This window comes from Leptonychotes weddellii, chromosome 16 (assembly GCF_054177405.1).
Source record: "Leptonychotes weddellii isolate Sample4059 chromosome 16, ASM5417740v2, whole genome shotgun sequence".
Taxonomy (NCBI): Eukaryota; Metazoa; Chordata; class Mammalia; order Carnivora; family Phocidae; genus Leptonychotes; species Leptonychotes weddellii.
In genome coordinates, this window is record NC_138384.1 from 47,005,609 (window position 1) to 47,022,403 (window position 16,795).

Genomic DNA, 16,795 nt, shown 5'->3' on the forward strand with positions numbered 1-16,795 from the left:
TTTGTGCATAACACCCAGTGCTCCATGCAGAATGTGCCCTCCTCAATACCCACCACCAGGCTAACCCATCCTCCCACCCCCCTCCCCTCCAGAACCCTGTTTGTTTTTCAGAGTCCATCGTCTCTCATGGTTCGTCTACCCCTCCGATTTCCCCCGCTTCATTCTTCCCCTCCCGCTACCTTCTTCTTCTTTTTTTTTTTCTTAAGATATATTGCAGAAACACAGAATTCTTAGAAAGACAGAGGGCATGTTGGCTGGACCCCTGGGTCTAAGGGAGGAGGGGCTGGGGGCCAGGGTTCCTGGGTCCTGGGAAGCCATATTCAGCCTCTCACTGACCTCTCCCCTCCCGGCCTGCAGTCCCCGCCCGCATCGTGAACATCTCCTCCCCTGTGACGGTGAATGAGGGGGGCAACGTGAACCTGCTTTGCTTGGCTGTGGGACGGCCAGAGCCCACGGTCACCTGGAGACAGCTCCGAGGTGAGGACCCCACCCCTGGCCCAAAGCCCCTTTCCCCGCTCCACAATCTGGGCCCCTCGATTCCCCATATCCCTAGCTAGATTCCCAGAGTCCCCCCCCCTTCCATGACTTGCTTCCCTCCCTCCACCCTGATCCCATTATGTCACCAGCAGCCCCCAGAGCCTTAGAGCCTTCACCACCTGCAGGCCTGAACCATTTCCTCTAACTCACCTGCTAGACCCCAGCCTGCACCCTGTCCCCACGCCAGAAGCCCTGGTCTCTTCCCCACCGGCTCACGTAATTCTGGGTTCTGAATCCCTACCACTAACCCTAAGTCACATTATAACCAGTGGCCCCTGCCCCTGTTCCCATCTCCTGGTCACCTCACTACATCTCCTCTGCGGGACGCTCTAGCTCAGCAGTTCTCAAAGTGTGGTCCCCAGACCAGCAGCATCGGCATCACCGGGAGCTTGCCAGAAATGCACATTCTGGGCCCATCCCAGGCCTAATGAATTAGAACTTCCCTCCACCCACGACCCCCACCAGTCTGTATTAACAAGCCCTTCAGGTGATTCTGGTGATGGAGCTGAGAACCACTACTCTAGGCTTCCCCCAAACATAGCACCAAGATACCTGAACATGACATCCCAGATCCTGGACATCCACCACCCTTTTACGTGGATCTCCACCCCTATCCCCCAGATCCCTAGACCCTCATTCACTGGGTCTTTGGAGACCAATGGTGCCAATCACTCTATCCCCCGAGACCCCAGAACCCAGTGACTAGGTCTCAGATCCTGGATCCTTTCCCACCTGGTCATCTGAGCCCCACAATCCTGGGCTTGAGACCCTGGGTCCCTGGATGCCCGTAGTCCCAAAGGATCTTCTGAACCTGGTGATGTGTCATGAACCCCCAGATATCTGGATTGCTGATCCCAATTACTAGATCCTGATTCCTTGAACCCAAGAATAAGATCCCAGAACTCTGGAGCCCCCACCCCACCCCTTGGGTCTGTATTATCTGGATCTTTCTGAGCTCCAAGATCCTGGGATCCTCCCCACTGGGTACTGTGAGCCTCATGATCTGAACCGTGAGCTCCCAGATCCCTGGATCTGTTGCATCCCCAAATTCTAGGACCCGCCCCATTGGGTTCTAGTTACAAGCCCCAGACCCTCATTCCCTGCCCCACACCCCTAGCGGGAGATCCCAGGCCGTGGATCCACACCCCCGCCCCAAACCCCTGCAAACCCCTCCTGGCTCTCACTGACCCGGGCACTCCAGGCCCTGCGGTGCCTGCCCCGCTGATGTGTGTCCGTGTTGTGCCCGTGTTGTCCCGTGTTAAGTGTTTGTGTCCGGCCCCGCCCCCTCCCCTTCCCTCCCCGCACAGACGGTTTCACCTCGGAGGGCGAGATCCTGGAGATTTCTGACATCCAGCGAGGCCAGGCCGGGGAATATGAGTGCGTGACTCACAACGGCGTGAACTCGGCACCCGACAGCCGCCGTGTGCTGGTCACAGTCAACTGTGAGCCCTTTGGCACTGGGCGTGAAAGGGGGGCAGGCCCTGGGTCCCTGGGGAGGAGGATGGGGCTGCTGGACTCTTGGGAAGGAGGGGGATGGGGACAGAACCCTTTAGTCCTAACCTCGCTAGGAGAATTCACTAACTCTTGCCCCTCGCCAGATCCTCCGACCATCACGGACGTGACCAGTGCCCGCACGGCCCTGGGCCGGGCCGCCCTCCTGCGCTGCGAAGCCATGGCGGTGCCCCCCGCGGACTTCCAGTGGTACAAGGATGACAGACTGTGAGGACAACACCGGGGCGGGCCAAGGGGGAGGTGGGGAAGGTAGCCGAGCCCTAGGTCCCGAGAACTGGGGAATCCAGCTTCCAGGGAATGGGGTCCGCTGGGCCCCAGCGAGATCGCGGGGGCTTACTGGAAACTCGGGTCCCACAATGATGAATGTTGGAAGCTTGGTCTCTTCAGGCTATTCAGGGAGATGTTCGGGGGTCGATGCTGAGGGTGTGGCGGGGAAGCTTCAGAGGACCATTGGGGTGGGGGTCCAGCAGGGTCTGGGAGGCTGTAGAGATTGGGGGCACACGCTGGGAGAGTCCAGTGACCCTGAGGGGCAGGGGTGCCTGGAGAGGGGTGTCTGTGGGAGTGGTCTGGGGACCCATGGGCAGCTAGAGCCCGAAGCCAGGGATCTCTGGGGTAGGGGGCAGAATGCGGGGTCCCCGGGAAATCGGGGAGCCTGAGAGTCGGGGGGAGTGGGCTCTGCGCCCCGAGGGGGTCCCGGGCCAGGGTTCCACGGCCCGGTCCCTGACCCGGATCCCCGGCAGGCTGATCAGCGGCACAGCCGAGGGCCTGAAGGTGCAGACGGAGCGCACCCGCTCGATGCTTCTCTTCGCCAACGTGAGCGCCCGGCATTACGGCAACTACACCTGTCGCGCCGCCAACCGGCTGGGAATGTCCAGCGCTTCCATGCGGCTCCTGCGTGCGTCCGAGAGGCAGGGGCGGGGCCGGGCGGGGGGCGGGGCCGGGACTATCCCAGACTGACTGCGAACTTGGGAAAGTGACGGACGCTGAGACCCAAGCAATGGGACGGAGCGAGAAACCCATCCCTTCAATGAGTGTCGGTTCATTGAGCGTCCACTAGGGGGAGGAACTGAGACTTGAATGGTAAGAAGCAGCCAGCCCTGCCAAGATCTGCGGGAAGAGCTTTGCGGACGGAGGGAACGGTGTATGTATGCAAAGGCACAGCAAGGAGGCTAGCATGACCTGAGCAGAGTGATCACCGTGGAGCCTGAGGCTAAAGAGGAAGGGAGAGGCAGAGTTTCATGGGCCCCGGAAAGGATTTTGGATTTTATTCTACTGTAGGGTGAGGCCGCTGGAGGCTATTAAGCAAGGGACTGTCCAAGCGGTTGACGCTTCTAAAGAGAATCACTGTTTGAGGAATGGCCTGTAGGGGGCGCAAGATGGAGGCAGAGGGACCAGGGAGGAGGTCCTGCCGTAAGCGAGGGCCCGAGCGGCAGCACAAAGTCGCTGTATCGCGGAGATGTTTTGAAGGCGGAGGCAAGAAGGAAGTGGAGTCGTGGCGATCGCAGGTGTTGGCTCGAGTAGCTGGGTGAATGGGGATGTAGTAGTAAAGTACTGAAGTGGAGAGATATTGGGGAAGGGGACAGTAGCCAGTCTCGGGGAGAAAAGCCAAGAGTACCATCTCGGCCGCGCTGACTGCAAGACGCTTCGTAGCATCCTGGATAGACGTAAACGGTGCAATGCGAAGATCTGAGAAAGACGGGGAATAAGAGAGAGGGACTGAGTGGCAGAGAGAAACAATATTCAGCAAGATGCTAAGACTCCGAACAGAGTGGGGAGAGCAGGCACACCGAGCGAAAGCCCCAGAAAGGCCCCTAGAGAGGGAGGCTCAAAGACACCCTCAGAGACAGGGCGGACACAAGGCACCGCCAGACACACATGGGGTCTCCCCTCCCCAGGCCATTCCCGTGACCCTCTCTCTTTCCCCAGGCCCAGGATCCCTGGAGAACTCAGCCTCGAGGCCCCCGGGGCCCCTGACCCTCCTCTGGGCCCTGGGCTGGCTGTGGTGGAGGATGTAGGAAGAACCCAGTGCAGCTCGCCTCCCCCTGCGCGGGGCCTGAGGCCGGGAGCGAGAGAAAAAGGGAGAGCAAGCGCCGTGGGTCTCGAGGGGGCGGAAGAGCTCTCTGCCACCGAGGAGGAAGAAGAGAGGAGGAGGAAGAGGAGGAAAGCTCTTTAGAGAACCCATCACTGTGAGGGATAACGCAAAATTATGCATCTTTCTACAGCCATTTTCGCCACCGTTCACGTTTCCGATTGTGACCCACCCCCGGCCACCCCACACCCCTCTCTTAGCTCAGGCTGTCAACTGGATCGTGTGTATGTAGTGGGTGTGTGTGAGCATGAGCCTGCACGTGTGTGTATGTGTGTGGGGGGAAGGGGCTCAGCAATCTTCCCTCCCCTAAAACCCCCACGCCCACCGCCCCCAATGCTGCTGCCTCTCACCTCTGGCTGGAGGTAGGTATGTGGGCTTCTCGACAGAAGCTGTGAGGAGAGGTTTTCCAGGCTCCCCGGGTTCCCAATATATGCACGCACACCACCCCCGCCCCTCCCTGTTGAAAGAGTGTCTCCTGGCCAGGTTGGGAGTGAGGAGGGGTGTCACGCACTCACCTGTCAAGCTCTCATTCAGCCTTTGTGAGCAGGTGGGGGATCTCCATCTTGGCTCTGGGCCTCCTTGCTGTCAACCACCAGCTGCCTGTAGCCGGAGGCCCCATCACTGGCTCAGCAGCCTGAGACCTTCCCACTTTCTCTGCCCCCCTCCCCTACCCTGACTTTCGGGCCCCATCTGGGCCAATCGGTGCTTCCATCCAACGGTCAGACTGGTGCCTGTGCTCACCTGTCTGTCTCAGTGCTTTGCCCTACCCCACCCCCGCCCGACTCCCCTCAGCCCCCTGCAGCCACCCACAGGTGTGGGCTTGCCGGTCTACCACTCCCTGGCCTCTCCACCAACTGCACCTCCCAAAGGCTGACCTGACGGCCCTCACACACACTCCGATAGACACACACACACATATCAGCGACTGGGACCAGCAATAGCCCCCTGGCTCCAGCTGACCTAGAGCTGGTGACCAGCTTGTAGTTCCCCTGAGGGTGGGCAACTTGTCAGGAGGGGGCACTGAGAGGCTGTAACCTTAGCTCTGCTGTAGGAATATGCGATCCTGGCACACCACACCACACAAAGTGGGGAAGAGAGAGGCATCACAGATATCCCCAGTCCAGACCAAGATGTCAGGTCACCAGCTCTGACTCCTGGGAGACCCGCCAGAAGCACCCCAAACCACACTACCCAGAGCTTGGGGAGAAGAACTCAGAGCAGGGGCAGGGGGGCAAGGGGCAGTGACTGTACCTCAGACGGGGGCGTGGGCCCCATCCCACATTGTCTTCCATCCCCAGGGTCCGGGGGGTTGGGGAGGGGTGGGGGAGGGATGCCAGGGAGGGGGCGGGGGGCCCTGGGGGCCGTGTGTTCCGATTCATGGGGAGTGTTGAGACCACCACACCAATAAACGCCTTTTTCCAAAGTCTCTGCCTGCCAAGTGTCAGGGTCATTAAGGATTTGGGTGAGTGGAGGGCAAAGGGTCATTGGTGGTGCCTCCCCGACATCATTTTTACCCGCTCTCTCTCTTTCGGTAGATTTGGAATTGATCCATTACACAGTGATATGAGGCCTATCTAGATCTGCACAGTTGCTTTTCCCCATTACATGGAAAATCTTGGGTCTGTGGGGATAGTGGTGGAGAAGATAGCATGTACAGGCTGAGAATGATAGAAACACTACGGAGTTCAGAGAGGAACGTCTAAAGAAACTGAGTCCATGCTGACATCGTTTGAGTAGCTGGATCAAAATGTACCTGCCGCCCACCTTCATTTACATAAGCAATACAGTCCCCTAAATGTATAAGCCAAGTTGTGTTATGTTTCTTACTAGTGATTAAAAAGAAATGAAAGGTCTAACTGATATAGAAAAGATATAGAGGATCCAGGTACCCAGGACCCCAGCCTTCACCTTTCCAAAAAGATCCAAGAGCTCTGTTTCCCTAAAGGCCTCTTTCATCCCCATCTTTAACCAGAATACCTCACATCCTTCCCTTCCCTGGGAGATGGATGCATTAGTTGTTTCTTCCTTCTTTGCTGTCAGACCCACCTCCCATGATACAGGTTGAGATGTTTGGTTTCCCAGCCTCTCTTGCAGTGATGTGGCTAATTTGGGGTCAATAAGGGAAGTTTGCCGATGGGCTTCCAGGAAAGTTTTTTCCTCACTCATGAGGTTGGTCGAGGGAAGGAGTGTGGGAAGGGAACCTTGCTCCCTTCCTTTTGTCTTCAGATACAGTTGTGTGAAGAGGTGATGCCTGGAGCTCTAGCAGCCATCTTGCCACATAAGACAATATGCCAACCCACTGAGGTTGGCCGAACAGAAGGATGCAGAGAGCTCAGGTCCTTCACGGGGTTGCTAAGTTGCTGAGCCAGCCTGAAACCACCGTTTATTTTGCTATACCATTTATTTTGTTACTTGCAGCCAAGGGAATCTTCATTGACACACTCCCTAAATTTCCAATGAGAAACCCAGCTAAGAAAGAAAGGCATCGTGCTGGGGAGAGCAGCCGCAAGCCCAGCCTTCCACTGGCACCACAACATTTGCTCAGTCAACCAATATTTATTGATTACCTGCTGTGTGCCAGGCTCTGTGTTAAGTGCTGGAGATAATGACATGGTCTCTGCCCTCCTGACATTCTCAGTTTAGAGAGGGAGGCAGAGGTTAAACACGTACATACAGATTTCAGTGAGAGAAGCCAGAGGTTCAGAGGCTGTGGGACCAAACCCATGACCACGGCAGCCTCCTAAGCTGGTAATGGTTACATTTTTAGGGTTTCTGGACCTGATTCCAACATTGGAGGGTTCCCTCCCCCAACACAGTATTTCTATCATTCTCAGCCTGTACATGCTATCTTCCCCAACACTGTTATCCCCACAGACCCAAGATCTTCCATGTAATGGGGAAAAGCAACCTGTGCAGATCTAGATAGACCTGAGAATTCTCAACACACCAGGTGTCTGAGAATTCAACTCCAATCTGACACTGTCTCCCCAAAGACAGCAGGAGATTCTAAGATTCATGGTGCAGTCCTACAAGACTGCCACCCCCATTCCCCACTTCAGACACCAGCTGCAAGCCCCAAACTGCTACCCATGCTTCTGACCAACTCCCTACAGCTGGAGGTTCCAAAGACCTCTTCCTTGGATTTGATTAATTTCCTAGACTGGCTGGCAGAACTCAGGGAAACACTTACTTATATTTACCAGTTTATTAAAGGATATGAGGAAGGATATGAATCAACAACCAGATGAAGAGATACACAGGGCAAGCTCCCAAACAAAGGAGCGTCTGTTCTTGTGGAGCTTGGTGGTACGGGGGGACATTCTGGTTCCTCCAGCGTGGAAGCTCTCCGGAAATGGACCCAAGGCTATCCTCTTGGGGTTTTATGGAGGCTTCATTATATCGTCATGATTGACTAAGTCACTGGCCATTGGCTGATTCAACCTCCATTCCCTCCCCCCTCCTGAAAAGGGGGGCAGGGAGGGGTTTGGGAAAGTTCCAGTCCTCCAATCACAGGTCTGGTCCTCCAGGCCACCAGCCCCGCCTTTGGGTGGGATCCAAAAGTCACCTTCATTAATAACAAGACACCCATTTCACCTTTATGGCTCTGAATCGTTTTCAAGAACTGTGGATCAAGCAAGGTCAAAGATATCTGAGAAACATATTTTGGTCATCTGAATGACCAAATATATATTTCCTATAAATCACTGTAGCTCAATTACCATTATACTTGAGAAGTGAATAACCTGGGGCAAAGAGTGGTGTTCCAGGCAAAGCAAACTCTGGGGCAAAGCCCCGGAGGCAAAATAGAGCTGTGTGGACAGAAATTGAGTAGCAGGGGTGAAAGTACAGGAAGGGGAGGTCAGAGGTCAACAGAAGTCAAACCACAGGGCTCTGAAAATCATAGTGAGGAGTCAGGACAATATCTGAAGAGCAATGGACATCCCCAGAAGGGTTTAAAGAGGAGAGGACGTGGTCTGAGCTATTTTAAGCTGCAGACGCTGGGAACTGGATGGGGCATGGCCTGGAGGAGACAAGCGGATGTAGGAAGACCTTCTGAGAGAAAGAGGCTGGGCCCCTCCTGGGGCTTGGACAAGCCCGGCCTGTCCACCAGCCTGTCCACCACCGAGCCTGCAGGTCCTGCCTGCCTGGAGGTTTTGCAAACCACACGGGTAGATCAGCAGGAGTCTCTCCCAACCCAGAAGCCACAGCTCCTTAGCTGCACAAATACAAGTAGTCTTCTGCGCTGAGAGGGAGACAGGAAGTCTCATGTTCAGGGGCCAGTCTTCAGTCACAGCAGGACAGGAAGGCCCTGCCTGCTGTTGGGGTGAAATAGGAGGTCCTACCAAAAAAAAAAAAAAAATCCTGCGCAGAGCGGGCCCTGGTCACACCTGTGTGGCTGCCCGAACAGTCCTTGGGCCCCCACCCGTAGAGATGACTGGACTGGGGCCAGTGGCCTAGAAGAGAAAGGGAGGGAAGGGGACAACCTCAGGGATTACCCTGAATGTGACATGACTCACGCTTTTCTAATGCTAGCTCACATCAGTCAGACATTAGCGGGGTTCCCTCCATTTACAACAGGGAAAAAAGAAATGTCCGCCCACCCTTGGGAGAGATAAGACATGTGGCAACCCAGCTTTTATGGGGAAGAAGACATTCCATCCCACGTCTGATAGAAAATGTAAGTTTTGCCAATTTTTATGGAAAAGAATAAAGGAGTTCTCCCTCCTTTGGAGGGAAACTGGAATTTCACTCTTAATATGACAAAAACTGGATGGGAATTCCTGTCCCAATTTTATGTATTAAAAGGGGGGGGGGGTGTTTACCAACTTTGTAAATCAACAAGTAAACCTGGAGGAAGAGGACTCAGACCATCTCCTCTCCCTAAAACACAAAAAGTTCTCCCCCCATTCCAGGACATGGGGCACCCCCACTCACCTGGTGGGCCCTGTTTGGGCTAGGGTCCTCCAGTGGGACTTTGAGGGGCAGAGACTGTGAGGTCTGCACTGGGGTTACGCTCTGCATCTTTTTTTCCAGTGGGGCAATCACAGGGGTCAAGGAGGAGGGATGCTTCTTTTTCTTAAAAGAGTATCCTGGAGAGAGGAGGAAGAGAAACAGAAACACGTGATTGGCTGTTCCAAGCTGGGGGGCGGAGCCTTACTCTGATTGGCTGATATGGAGGTAGAAGGCGGGATGAATGACCTGTGGCCGTTCTGACTGGTTCAGCCAGGTCTCCAATGGGCCTCTTCCTAGGGACCCTCCCGGGGTGGGGGTGGGGGGCCCCTCACTTACCCCTAAGGCTGCACAGGCAGCAGATACACAGGTAGAGAAGTGCGGCCAGGAGCGCCAGGCCAAGTAGGGAGCCCAGGACGATGCCAGCAATGGCCCCAGAGCCCAGGGTGGGACCTGGAAGAGACAGAGAGATGGAGGATAAGGAGCCAGGGCTGGACCCAAGTTTCCTAAGCAACCTGCTCCAACTATTTCGGAACCCAGGCATCTGGGACCCCAGACTCTCATTTTTATTTAGCATTTACTAAGTAACTGGTGCGACTGGCATTCTACCAGATGGTAACAATCCACTGGTGAGCAAACCCGGATACCCACTCTCATGGGGATTAATTTTTAGGGAAATCAGAAATGAATGCACAAATTAATAACATAATTACAGGTTGCACTAAGAAGAAAAATAAATGTGCTATGACAGAAATAATGTGTTATAGAAATAGAGTCAGTCTTCTGCAAAGACTGTTTTCAAATAAGGTCACATTCACAGGTACTGAGGGTTAAGATGTCAATACATCTTTTGGGGAGAGACACAATTCAACCAATCAAGTCAAGATGAGAGCATTAGGATGAGCCCTAATCCAATATGACTAGAGTCCTTACAAGAAGAAGACAGACACAGAGAGGGAGGAGGAGGCTGTGGGAAGCTGGAGGCAGAGACCACAGCAATGCAGCTACAAGTCAAGGAAGGCCACGGATTGATGGCCACTATCAAAAGCTGGAAGAGGCCGGCAAAGATTCTACCCCGAGTCTCAGAGGGAGCACGGCCCTGATTTCCCTGAGATGGAGCACTGACACCTTGATTTCTGACTTCTGGCCTCCAGAGCTGGGAGAGAATACATTTCTGTTGGTTCGAGCCACCCAGTTCATGGTCCTTTGTGACCGTAGCCCCAGAAAACGGATACAAGCAGACAAGCAGGAAGGATACAAGGAAACAGACTGAGGGAGGCAGCCCAGGAAAAGGCTCCAACAGCCCCAACTCACTGGCCTGGTAGACTCGGCTTTGTGATGGGGTCCCTGGCTGGCCCCCCAGGGTGGGCAGGATACGGAAGGCCCAGGTCCCGGGGTTCTGACGAGGAAGGGGCACCACAGCTGACCGCTCCTGAGGCCCCAGGATGAACAGGGAGATCCAGTCCTTGTAGGTAGTGGATCTACCCAGGTCAGGGCCCTCTGGTCGTGCCTGGATCTCAAAACCACTGATCAGGGCCCCATGTTCCACATCCCAAGTCAGCACTACTGCATCCTGGGCTCTCTGCAGCCTCCATGAGGAGATGGAAGGTCCTGGGGGGATTAAGGTGGGGGTTGAATTTATGGGTCATAGAGGGGAGAGGGAAGGGGGCTGCAGGCCTGGACTCAGGTCCGGGGAGCAAAAGGTCTGGGGAGGCTTCTAGGCCTACAGGAGGAAGAGACTGAGGGGCCTGGACTCTTGGATCTGAGGGAGAAGGAGCTGGGGACTGGGTTTGAGGTTAGAGAGGGCTGGAGGACCTGGACTTCTGGGTTCTGGGAAAGAAATGGACTCACCAGTGAGCGTGATCTTGTTGCCCCCAGCACCCAGAGCCCCGCTGCACAACACGGAGTAATTTCCCAGGTCCCAGTCCAGTCTGAACTTGCTAATGAGGAGCCTGTGCCCATCTTGGCTGAGCCGCAGGCGACCCCCACCTCCTGGGGCCACGGGCCGCCCTTCCCGGGCCCAAGATGCTCTCGATGGTGGAGGACAGCCAGTGGCCTCGAGCGCCACCTCTGTCTCCCCGGACTGTGTTTCCTCCACTGTGGGAAGCAGCAGCACCTCCCGAGGGGTCTCTGCAGGTAGAAGAAACCCAGCCAAGTCAAGACCTCACCCTGGAGTCAAAGACCAAGTCCTGCGCCCTTTGGTGAAGTAAATCGCTGTGAAACTTTAGCAAACAAGGAAGCACTGCCCATTCACTCACTCTCTCATTCAATCATCACCTGATGTCCTTAATAACGACTTATTAGATACATACTATGGACCAGGTTCTGAGCCGGGGAACTCATTATTATTCCAGGGCCTTTATTGCTCTGGACATGTAGGAAGGTGTCAGCCCTCTTCCTGGGTCCAGGACAGAAATTGTGGCCCTTCCCCTGCTTCAGGTATAGGAAAAACCTTGGTCCTTCTGTAGGGTTTAAGGAAAAGGAAATCTCTTTTCCTGGAGTCAGAAGTCTGCCTTGCTCATTTCCTAAAGGAGCTAAGAAATACCCCCTCCTCGGGAAACAGGAAAGAAGTCCCGCCGGCTCTTACCCGGGGTGACAGTGCAGGTGCGCGTGGTCACCAGGTGGCGAGCGAGGCAGGTGACGGGGACGCCGCTGAGTCGGGGGTGGGCGGGGACAGCCGCCTGGAGCTCAGAGGGCACCGGCCCCGCGCGGACGCCTTCAGGGAGACCCTGGAACTGCAGGGAGGCTGCAGGGACCCCTCCGGGCCACGCGCAGCGGAAGCGGAGGCTGCGGTCCCCCGGACCGCCTTCGACTGAGCACTGTGGGGACCCGGGAGGCAGATCTGCGGGGCGGAGGGAGAGATCAAGGGGTCAGCCTCTCTCCCCTCACCCCTCCAGCCCCGCCTCTCCGCGCTGTCACGCCAACCCTTCTGCACCGGCCCGTAGGCGCCGTCCGCGCCCCATTCTCTTGGCCCCCAGCTCCCTTTCCCAGAAACTTCCGGGCTAAGTGGGCAGCTGCAGCCCCACTGACCGCCTCTCTTTCCATCTCCGTACTGATTTCTTTCCTCGCAAGCCTAACCCCGCCCCTTCCTTTGTAGTCCCACCCCTTCCACCAAGTTACTCTGGGCCTTTAGCCAGACATCTAGGCCCCTGCGGTTGCGCCCCGTCCTACATCTAAGACAGCTCCGCCCATTTCTAGAATGACCCAGCCCCCTTTCTCTTGTGACCCCGCCCCCTTCCCAGGTAATTTCTTTATTTGCTCATCCCACTTACTGGCCCAAGCGCCCTAAGCCCCTTCCGTTTCTGGTCTCCACTCTTCGCCATTTGACCCTCTGCTTAATTTGTTGAGATCGCTTCTTGCCCAGGAGTCTCCGCCCTGTTAACCTGGCCCCGCCCCCCCGTTGTGGCCCCCGCCTTCTCCGGGTACCCCGCTCCCTCCCGCCGCGGCCGTGCTCACCCGCCACCGTGAGGTGGAGCAGAGAGCGGCGGCGGTGGCCGGTGTGTGGGTTCGCGGCGAGGCAGGCGTAGGTGCCGGCGTGGCCCCGCCCGACCGCGGGCAGCAGGAGACGCGCGCCGGCGGGCACCGCTGCCTCGGCCGGGTCGGCCAGGCTCCACGCGATGTCGGCGGGCGGCCGCGAGGCGGCGGTGCAGCGCAGGGTCACGTTGCTGCCCGCGGTGACATAGAGGGCGGGGGCGGCGTCGCGGTCCGAGGAGACCTTGATGACTGGTGCATCCGGGCCGTCTGGATGAAGGGGTCCGGACCGGGAGAGCCAGGGTTGCCCGGGACTCCGCCACGACCCCTGGGCGCTGGACCTCCAACCCCCCTCCGCCTCGGACCGGGAGCCTGAGCTCCCAGATCACCGCCCCCCATCCCGAGGCACACCCCCACTCACAGAAGACACTGACGTCGGCCGCAGCCTCCGTGTGGCCGAAGGGGCTGCGGACGCGACAAGTGTACCGGGCCTGGTCGCTGCGCACAGGGCGCATGATGAGCAGCTGGTCGCCCTCTGTGCGGATCCGGGGTGGCTCTGCTCCCTCAGGGTCCGTTGCCTCGAGGGTGCGTCCGTCCCGGCTCCAGCTCAGCTCCCCGCGACCCGGCCCCCACCCCAGGCAGCGCAGCCGGAGCTCGGCCGCCCCCTCCTCTGTCTCGGGGGTCTTGGGCTGCACGGACAGCTGGGGCAGCGGCTCTGGGAGAGGGAGACGGGCTCAGGACCTGGTCCCCGGCCCCCTCGCCCCCTAGATCCAGGACTCCAGGCCCCAGCCTTCTCCACTCCTCCCACCCAGGACTTCCGAAACCAGCCCCAGGAGTCCTCCTCCTCACAGACCCGTAAGTCTGAGTCCCCCACTCTCTCCTCTCAGAGACAAGATTCCAAACCCCCAGGGGTCTTGATCCCCAGGTCCAACTTCCCTCAAGAACATTTGTCTTGACCCCCAGCCCCTCTTATCCGTCCTCCCTCCAACCTAGAAGTCCTGTCTCCCCTGCCGAGGGACCCCCTTCCTTAGGGGAGAAAACACCGTCAGACAGCAGCCACCTGCCCAAAGGGTCTGCACTCTGGACCTCAGTACCCACTTACCATACACACCCACCGGGAACTCCCGAATCTGCCGGGAGACCCCAGCCCTGATAACCTCGGCAGTGTAGACCCCAGCATCCTCCAGTTGGGCAGAGGCAAGTTCCAGCCCGCCTTGGGCCTGGTCAAATCGTAAGCGGTCTCGATGAGCAGGGTCCAAGCTGATCAGGGGGGACCCTGGCCCCAGGCCTCCGGCTGCCAGCACCTTGGAGCCTCGGCGCCAGACAACCAGAGGAGCAGGAGGGCCAGGGCTGGGAACCGGAACTAGAGGGAGCTGGATGGTGGTCCCCACTAGCACTGAGAGAGGCCTCCCCACTTGCTGGGGGAGGCTTTCCTCTGGGTGGGCTACTGTGATGACTTTGGATTCGGGGTTCTGGGCAGATATTTCAAGATCCCGATCCTCAGGGGAGAATTTTGAACCTGGGGTCTCAACAGATACTTCAGGATCTGGGACTTGAGCTGAAATGTTTGAAGCTGGGGTCTTAACAGAGGAGGAGGCCTCTGAGTCTTTGGCAGGAACTTGAGAACCCAAGACATCAGAAAATACTTTGGAATCCGGGATTTCAGAGAAGGTAGGATCCAGGCTCAGCTTCTGGTCCTCAGCAGAAACATCTGACCAGACGGACCTGGGCACATCGCTAAAATTCAAGGCCTCAGGAAACCATTTGGAATGAGGGACAGCAGCAGTGCTTTTTGAACCTGGAGACTGATCTGGAAATTTCCAGCTGGGGGGTTTGATGGAGGAGACTTTTGAACCTGGGCCCCGGGAAGAGCTTTCTGAGTCCAGGGAGAAATTGGTTTGCTGAACTCCAGAAGAGGCTCTGTGGGTGAGGACCCCTCCTCCGGAGGCTGCAAGGAGAGGAGGGGAGGGCGTTGAGGGGCTGCTGAGAAGGGGAACCGGTGGGGAAGGGGCCGAGCAGGGGACTTACCCAGGAGCAGGAAGAGCAGCAGAGCCCGTGAGGTGTCCATGGTGCTGGCCACACCCATGAGGACACTGGAGCGGGCCTGCACCTGTGCCTCCCCGGTTGACGAGTCCGACAGGACTGGTAGCTTCCTAGGCGGGGAAGGAAGCCAGACCCAGTGGGAGGTGCCAGGAGCCCCCACCCCCGATCTAGTGGCAGAGCCAGCCACCCCACCCCACTGGTCCTCATCAGCTGGTCCCATCTGACCCCTGCGCTCCCCATCCCCGGGATGAAGATGGTGAGAGATGGGTCCCAGCGGAAACGTGGTAGCAAACCCTTGGGGAACAGAAGCCAGGAAGACTTCTTGGAGGAGGGTGAGGTGACCCTTCAGAGAGCCTCACCTCTGATGGCCTCAGCCTCAGTTCAGGCTTCCTCCTCACCAGCCTCTGACCTTGAATCCACTCTGTCCTGCCTGCAGCCTCAGATACCTGCATGTGTCCCTGCTCCCACTCTGCTCCAACTCCTCCCATAGCTCCCTGCTGCCCTCAGAACAAATCTCCACTGGCTGTCTCCCACCCTCTCCTGAGACCCAGAGTTGCATCTCCGTGCCCCGCTGGGCCTCAAATGCCTTGCATCCCATCAAACTCAGCATCTTCCCTCCAACACAACCCCCTTCCTGGGTTCTCCATTTCAAGTGTGGTTCCACATCTGTGCAGAGGTTGGGAGCCTTCTTCCCTCCTCTCCCCTCCTCCTGCTCTGCCCCTTCCTCTCCATTTCCACTGGGCAGAACTGTCCTCTCCCCTAGCCTCCTCCCTCCAGCCTCCAGCCTCCGCCAGTCCCTGGATCCACACTTGACCCCTTTCTGCCCCTGCCCCTCCCGTGGCTCCCCTGTGCCCTCAGGAGACATCCAAGGTCCCTTCTAGACCCAGAGTGGCCCAGACCTACCCACTCCGGCCATACCCTCCACCCTCTTACTCTGAACATCCAGCCATTCTTATGCCCCATCTCTCCCCTCCCAGATTTGCAGGCCGTCTCTCCTCTTCCTGGAATGCTCTGCTCACTCCCTGTCCGCACCCCCCACCCCCCACCAACAACTTGTCCTGCAGCCTCACCTAGTTAAGAATCATAATAATAATTACCACTTCTCCTGTGCCAGGAACAGTGCAAAATGCTTCCTAGGCATTATCTGCCCGAACACTTGCAAATGCCCTATGAGCTGGGTGTCATCATCCTCATTTTACAGGCCAGGGGACTATGGCTCAGAGAGGTCAAGGGACCTGCAGGAGGTTGCACAGCCAGAGGGCAGAGCTGGGCTTTGGCTCAGGGCAGTCAGACTGCTCACTCCTTCGGAAAGCTCCTACCACCACATGCTGGGCTCAGCTCAGTCCTCTGAGCTTATCCGGAGAGTTCTCACCACGCTGATGGTAACAATGGTAAACATACAGAGTGAGCACCTTCCTTGTGTCAGGTGTGGTTCTGGCGTCGGCGGGGGGTGGGGGGCTACATTAATGGGGTAAGTTTTATAGCTTAAAGATAGATGCCTGCAAATTCGACCCTCCTCCCTTAAGGAGTAGGGTCTATGTCCCTTCCCCTCAGATCCGGCTAAAGAGAGTAGAGAAGAAGTGACCCCACTCCAGCGTCCGCTTCTCGGCCTGCAGACTGGCATATTCCCCTTCATGTGTGGTAGAACGCTCCTTCTTGGAACCCAGCCGCCATGCTGTGACAGAGCTCCAGCAGCCCCCCCGGAGAGCAATCGTGGCCCCTGGTCAACAGCCAGCTCAAGCCAACAACCCCGGCCAGCTTGCAGGCCGCATGACGGAGTCATCTTGGATGTCGATCCTCTGGCCCCACTTGAGACCCCAGCCGATGCCACCTGAAGAGGTGAGCTGTCCTGCCAAGCCCTGCCCAAATTTCAGATTTATGGGCAAAATAAATGATTGTTGGCTTAAGCCTCTGAGTTTTGGGGTGGTTCGTTATGCCATGCCAGAACCAGAACACGGGTTTTATTACTAACTGCACCTGAGGGAGGAGGAAATCCATGCTCAGAGAGTGGGAACTTGCCAGAGTTCTCCCAGAGCCAGGAAATGGTCTGGCCACAGCCTCGGGATCCAGACCCTGAGCCCTTAACCACTACAGTGAGCCCTTCCTATTTTGATCAGTCAGATAGGAAACCGAAGCTCAGACACGGGATGTCACTCACTCAAGATCCCACGGCCGGTAACTGTGAGCGAGGCT

The 16,795-nt window shown here is 57.1% G+C and overlaps 2 protein-coding genes across 3 annotated transcripts in view; one reads left to right on the plus strand and one right to left on the minus strand.

Moving 5' to 3' along the window:
* IGLON5 (IgLON family member 5) overlaps positions 1–5,564 on the plus strand; it is a 15,917-nt gene extending 10,353 nt beyond the window's left edge. The window contains exons 4-8 of the mRNA XM_081807684.1: positions 358–477; positions 1,845–1,979; positions 2,136–2,256; positions 2,790–2,944; positions 3,976–5,564. Of these exons, the coding sequence (XP_081663810.1) occupies positions 358–477; positions 1,845–1,979; positions 2,136–2,256; positions 2,790–2,944; positions 3,976–4,064 (620 nt within the window). The 3' untranslated portion in view covers positions 4,065–5,564. The remainder of the gene's footprint in view (positions 1–357; positions 478–1,844; positions 1,980–2,135; positions 2,257–2,789; positions 2,945–3,975) is intronic.
* Positions 5,565–7,328: 1,764 nt separating this feature from the next.
* On the minus strand, positions 7,329–14,822 carry VSIG10L (V-set and immunoglobulin domain containing 10 like). Of its 2 annotated transcripts, XM_006739746.3 has the most exons (10): positions 14,588–14,822; positions 13,662–14,507; positions 12,981–13,274; positions 12,545–12,829; positions 11,676–11,930; positions 10,940–11,218; positions 10,403–10,699; positions 9,428–9,541; positions 9,074–9,228; positions 7,329–8,592 (listed from the first exon to the last, which is right to left on the minus strand). In XM_006739746.3, the coding sequence occupies exons 1-10, from the start codon at positions 14,820–14,822 to the stop codon at positions 8,521–8,523; spliced, it is 2,832 nt and encodes a 943-aa protein (XP_006739809.3). In that variant the 3' UTR covers positions 7,329–8,520. The 2 variants fall into 2 exon arrangements, with proteins under 2 accessions (XP_006739809.3, XP_081663749.1); XM_081807623.1 differs by lacking the exon at positions 10,403–10,699.
* Between the last annotated feature and the right edge of the window lie 1,973 nt (positions 14,823–16,795).

What these genes read in the sequence shown, in the direction of transcription:
- VSIG10L (XM_006739746.3), bottom strand. Translation starts at nt 14,822, where the DNA reads ATGGGACCAGCTGATGAGGACCAGTGGGGTGGGGTGGCTGGCTCTGCC. An exon ending in GCTCCACCTCACGGTGGCGG is followed by an intron (nt 11,931 to 12,544) that starts GTGAGCACGGCC and finishes TCCGCCCCGCAG; the next exon opens with ATCTGCCTCCCGGGTCCCCA. An exon ending in CACCTGCACTGTCACCCCGG is followed by an intron (nt 11,219 to 11,675) that starts GTAAGAGCCGGC and finishes TTCTACCTGCAG; the next exon opens with AGACCCCTCGGGAGGTGCTG.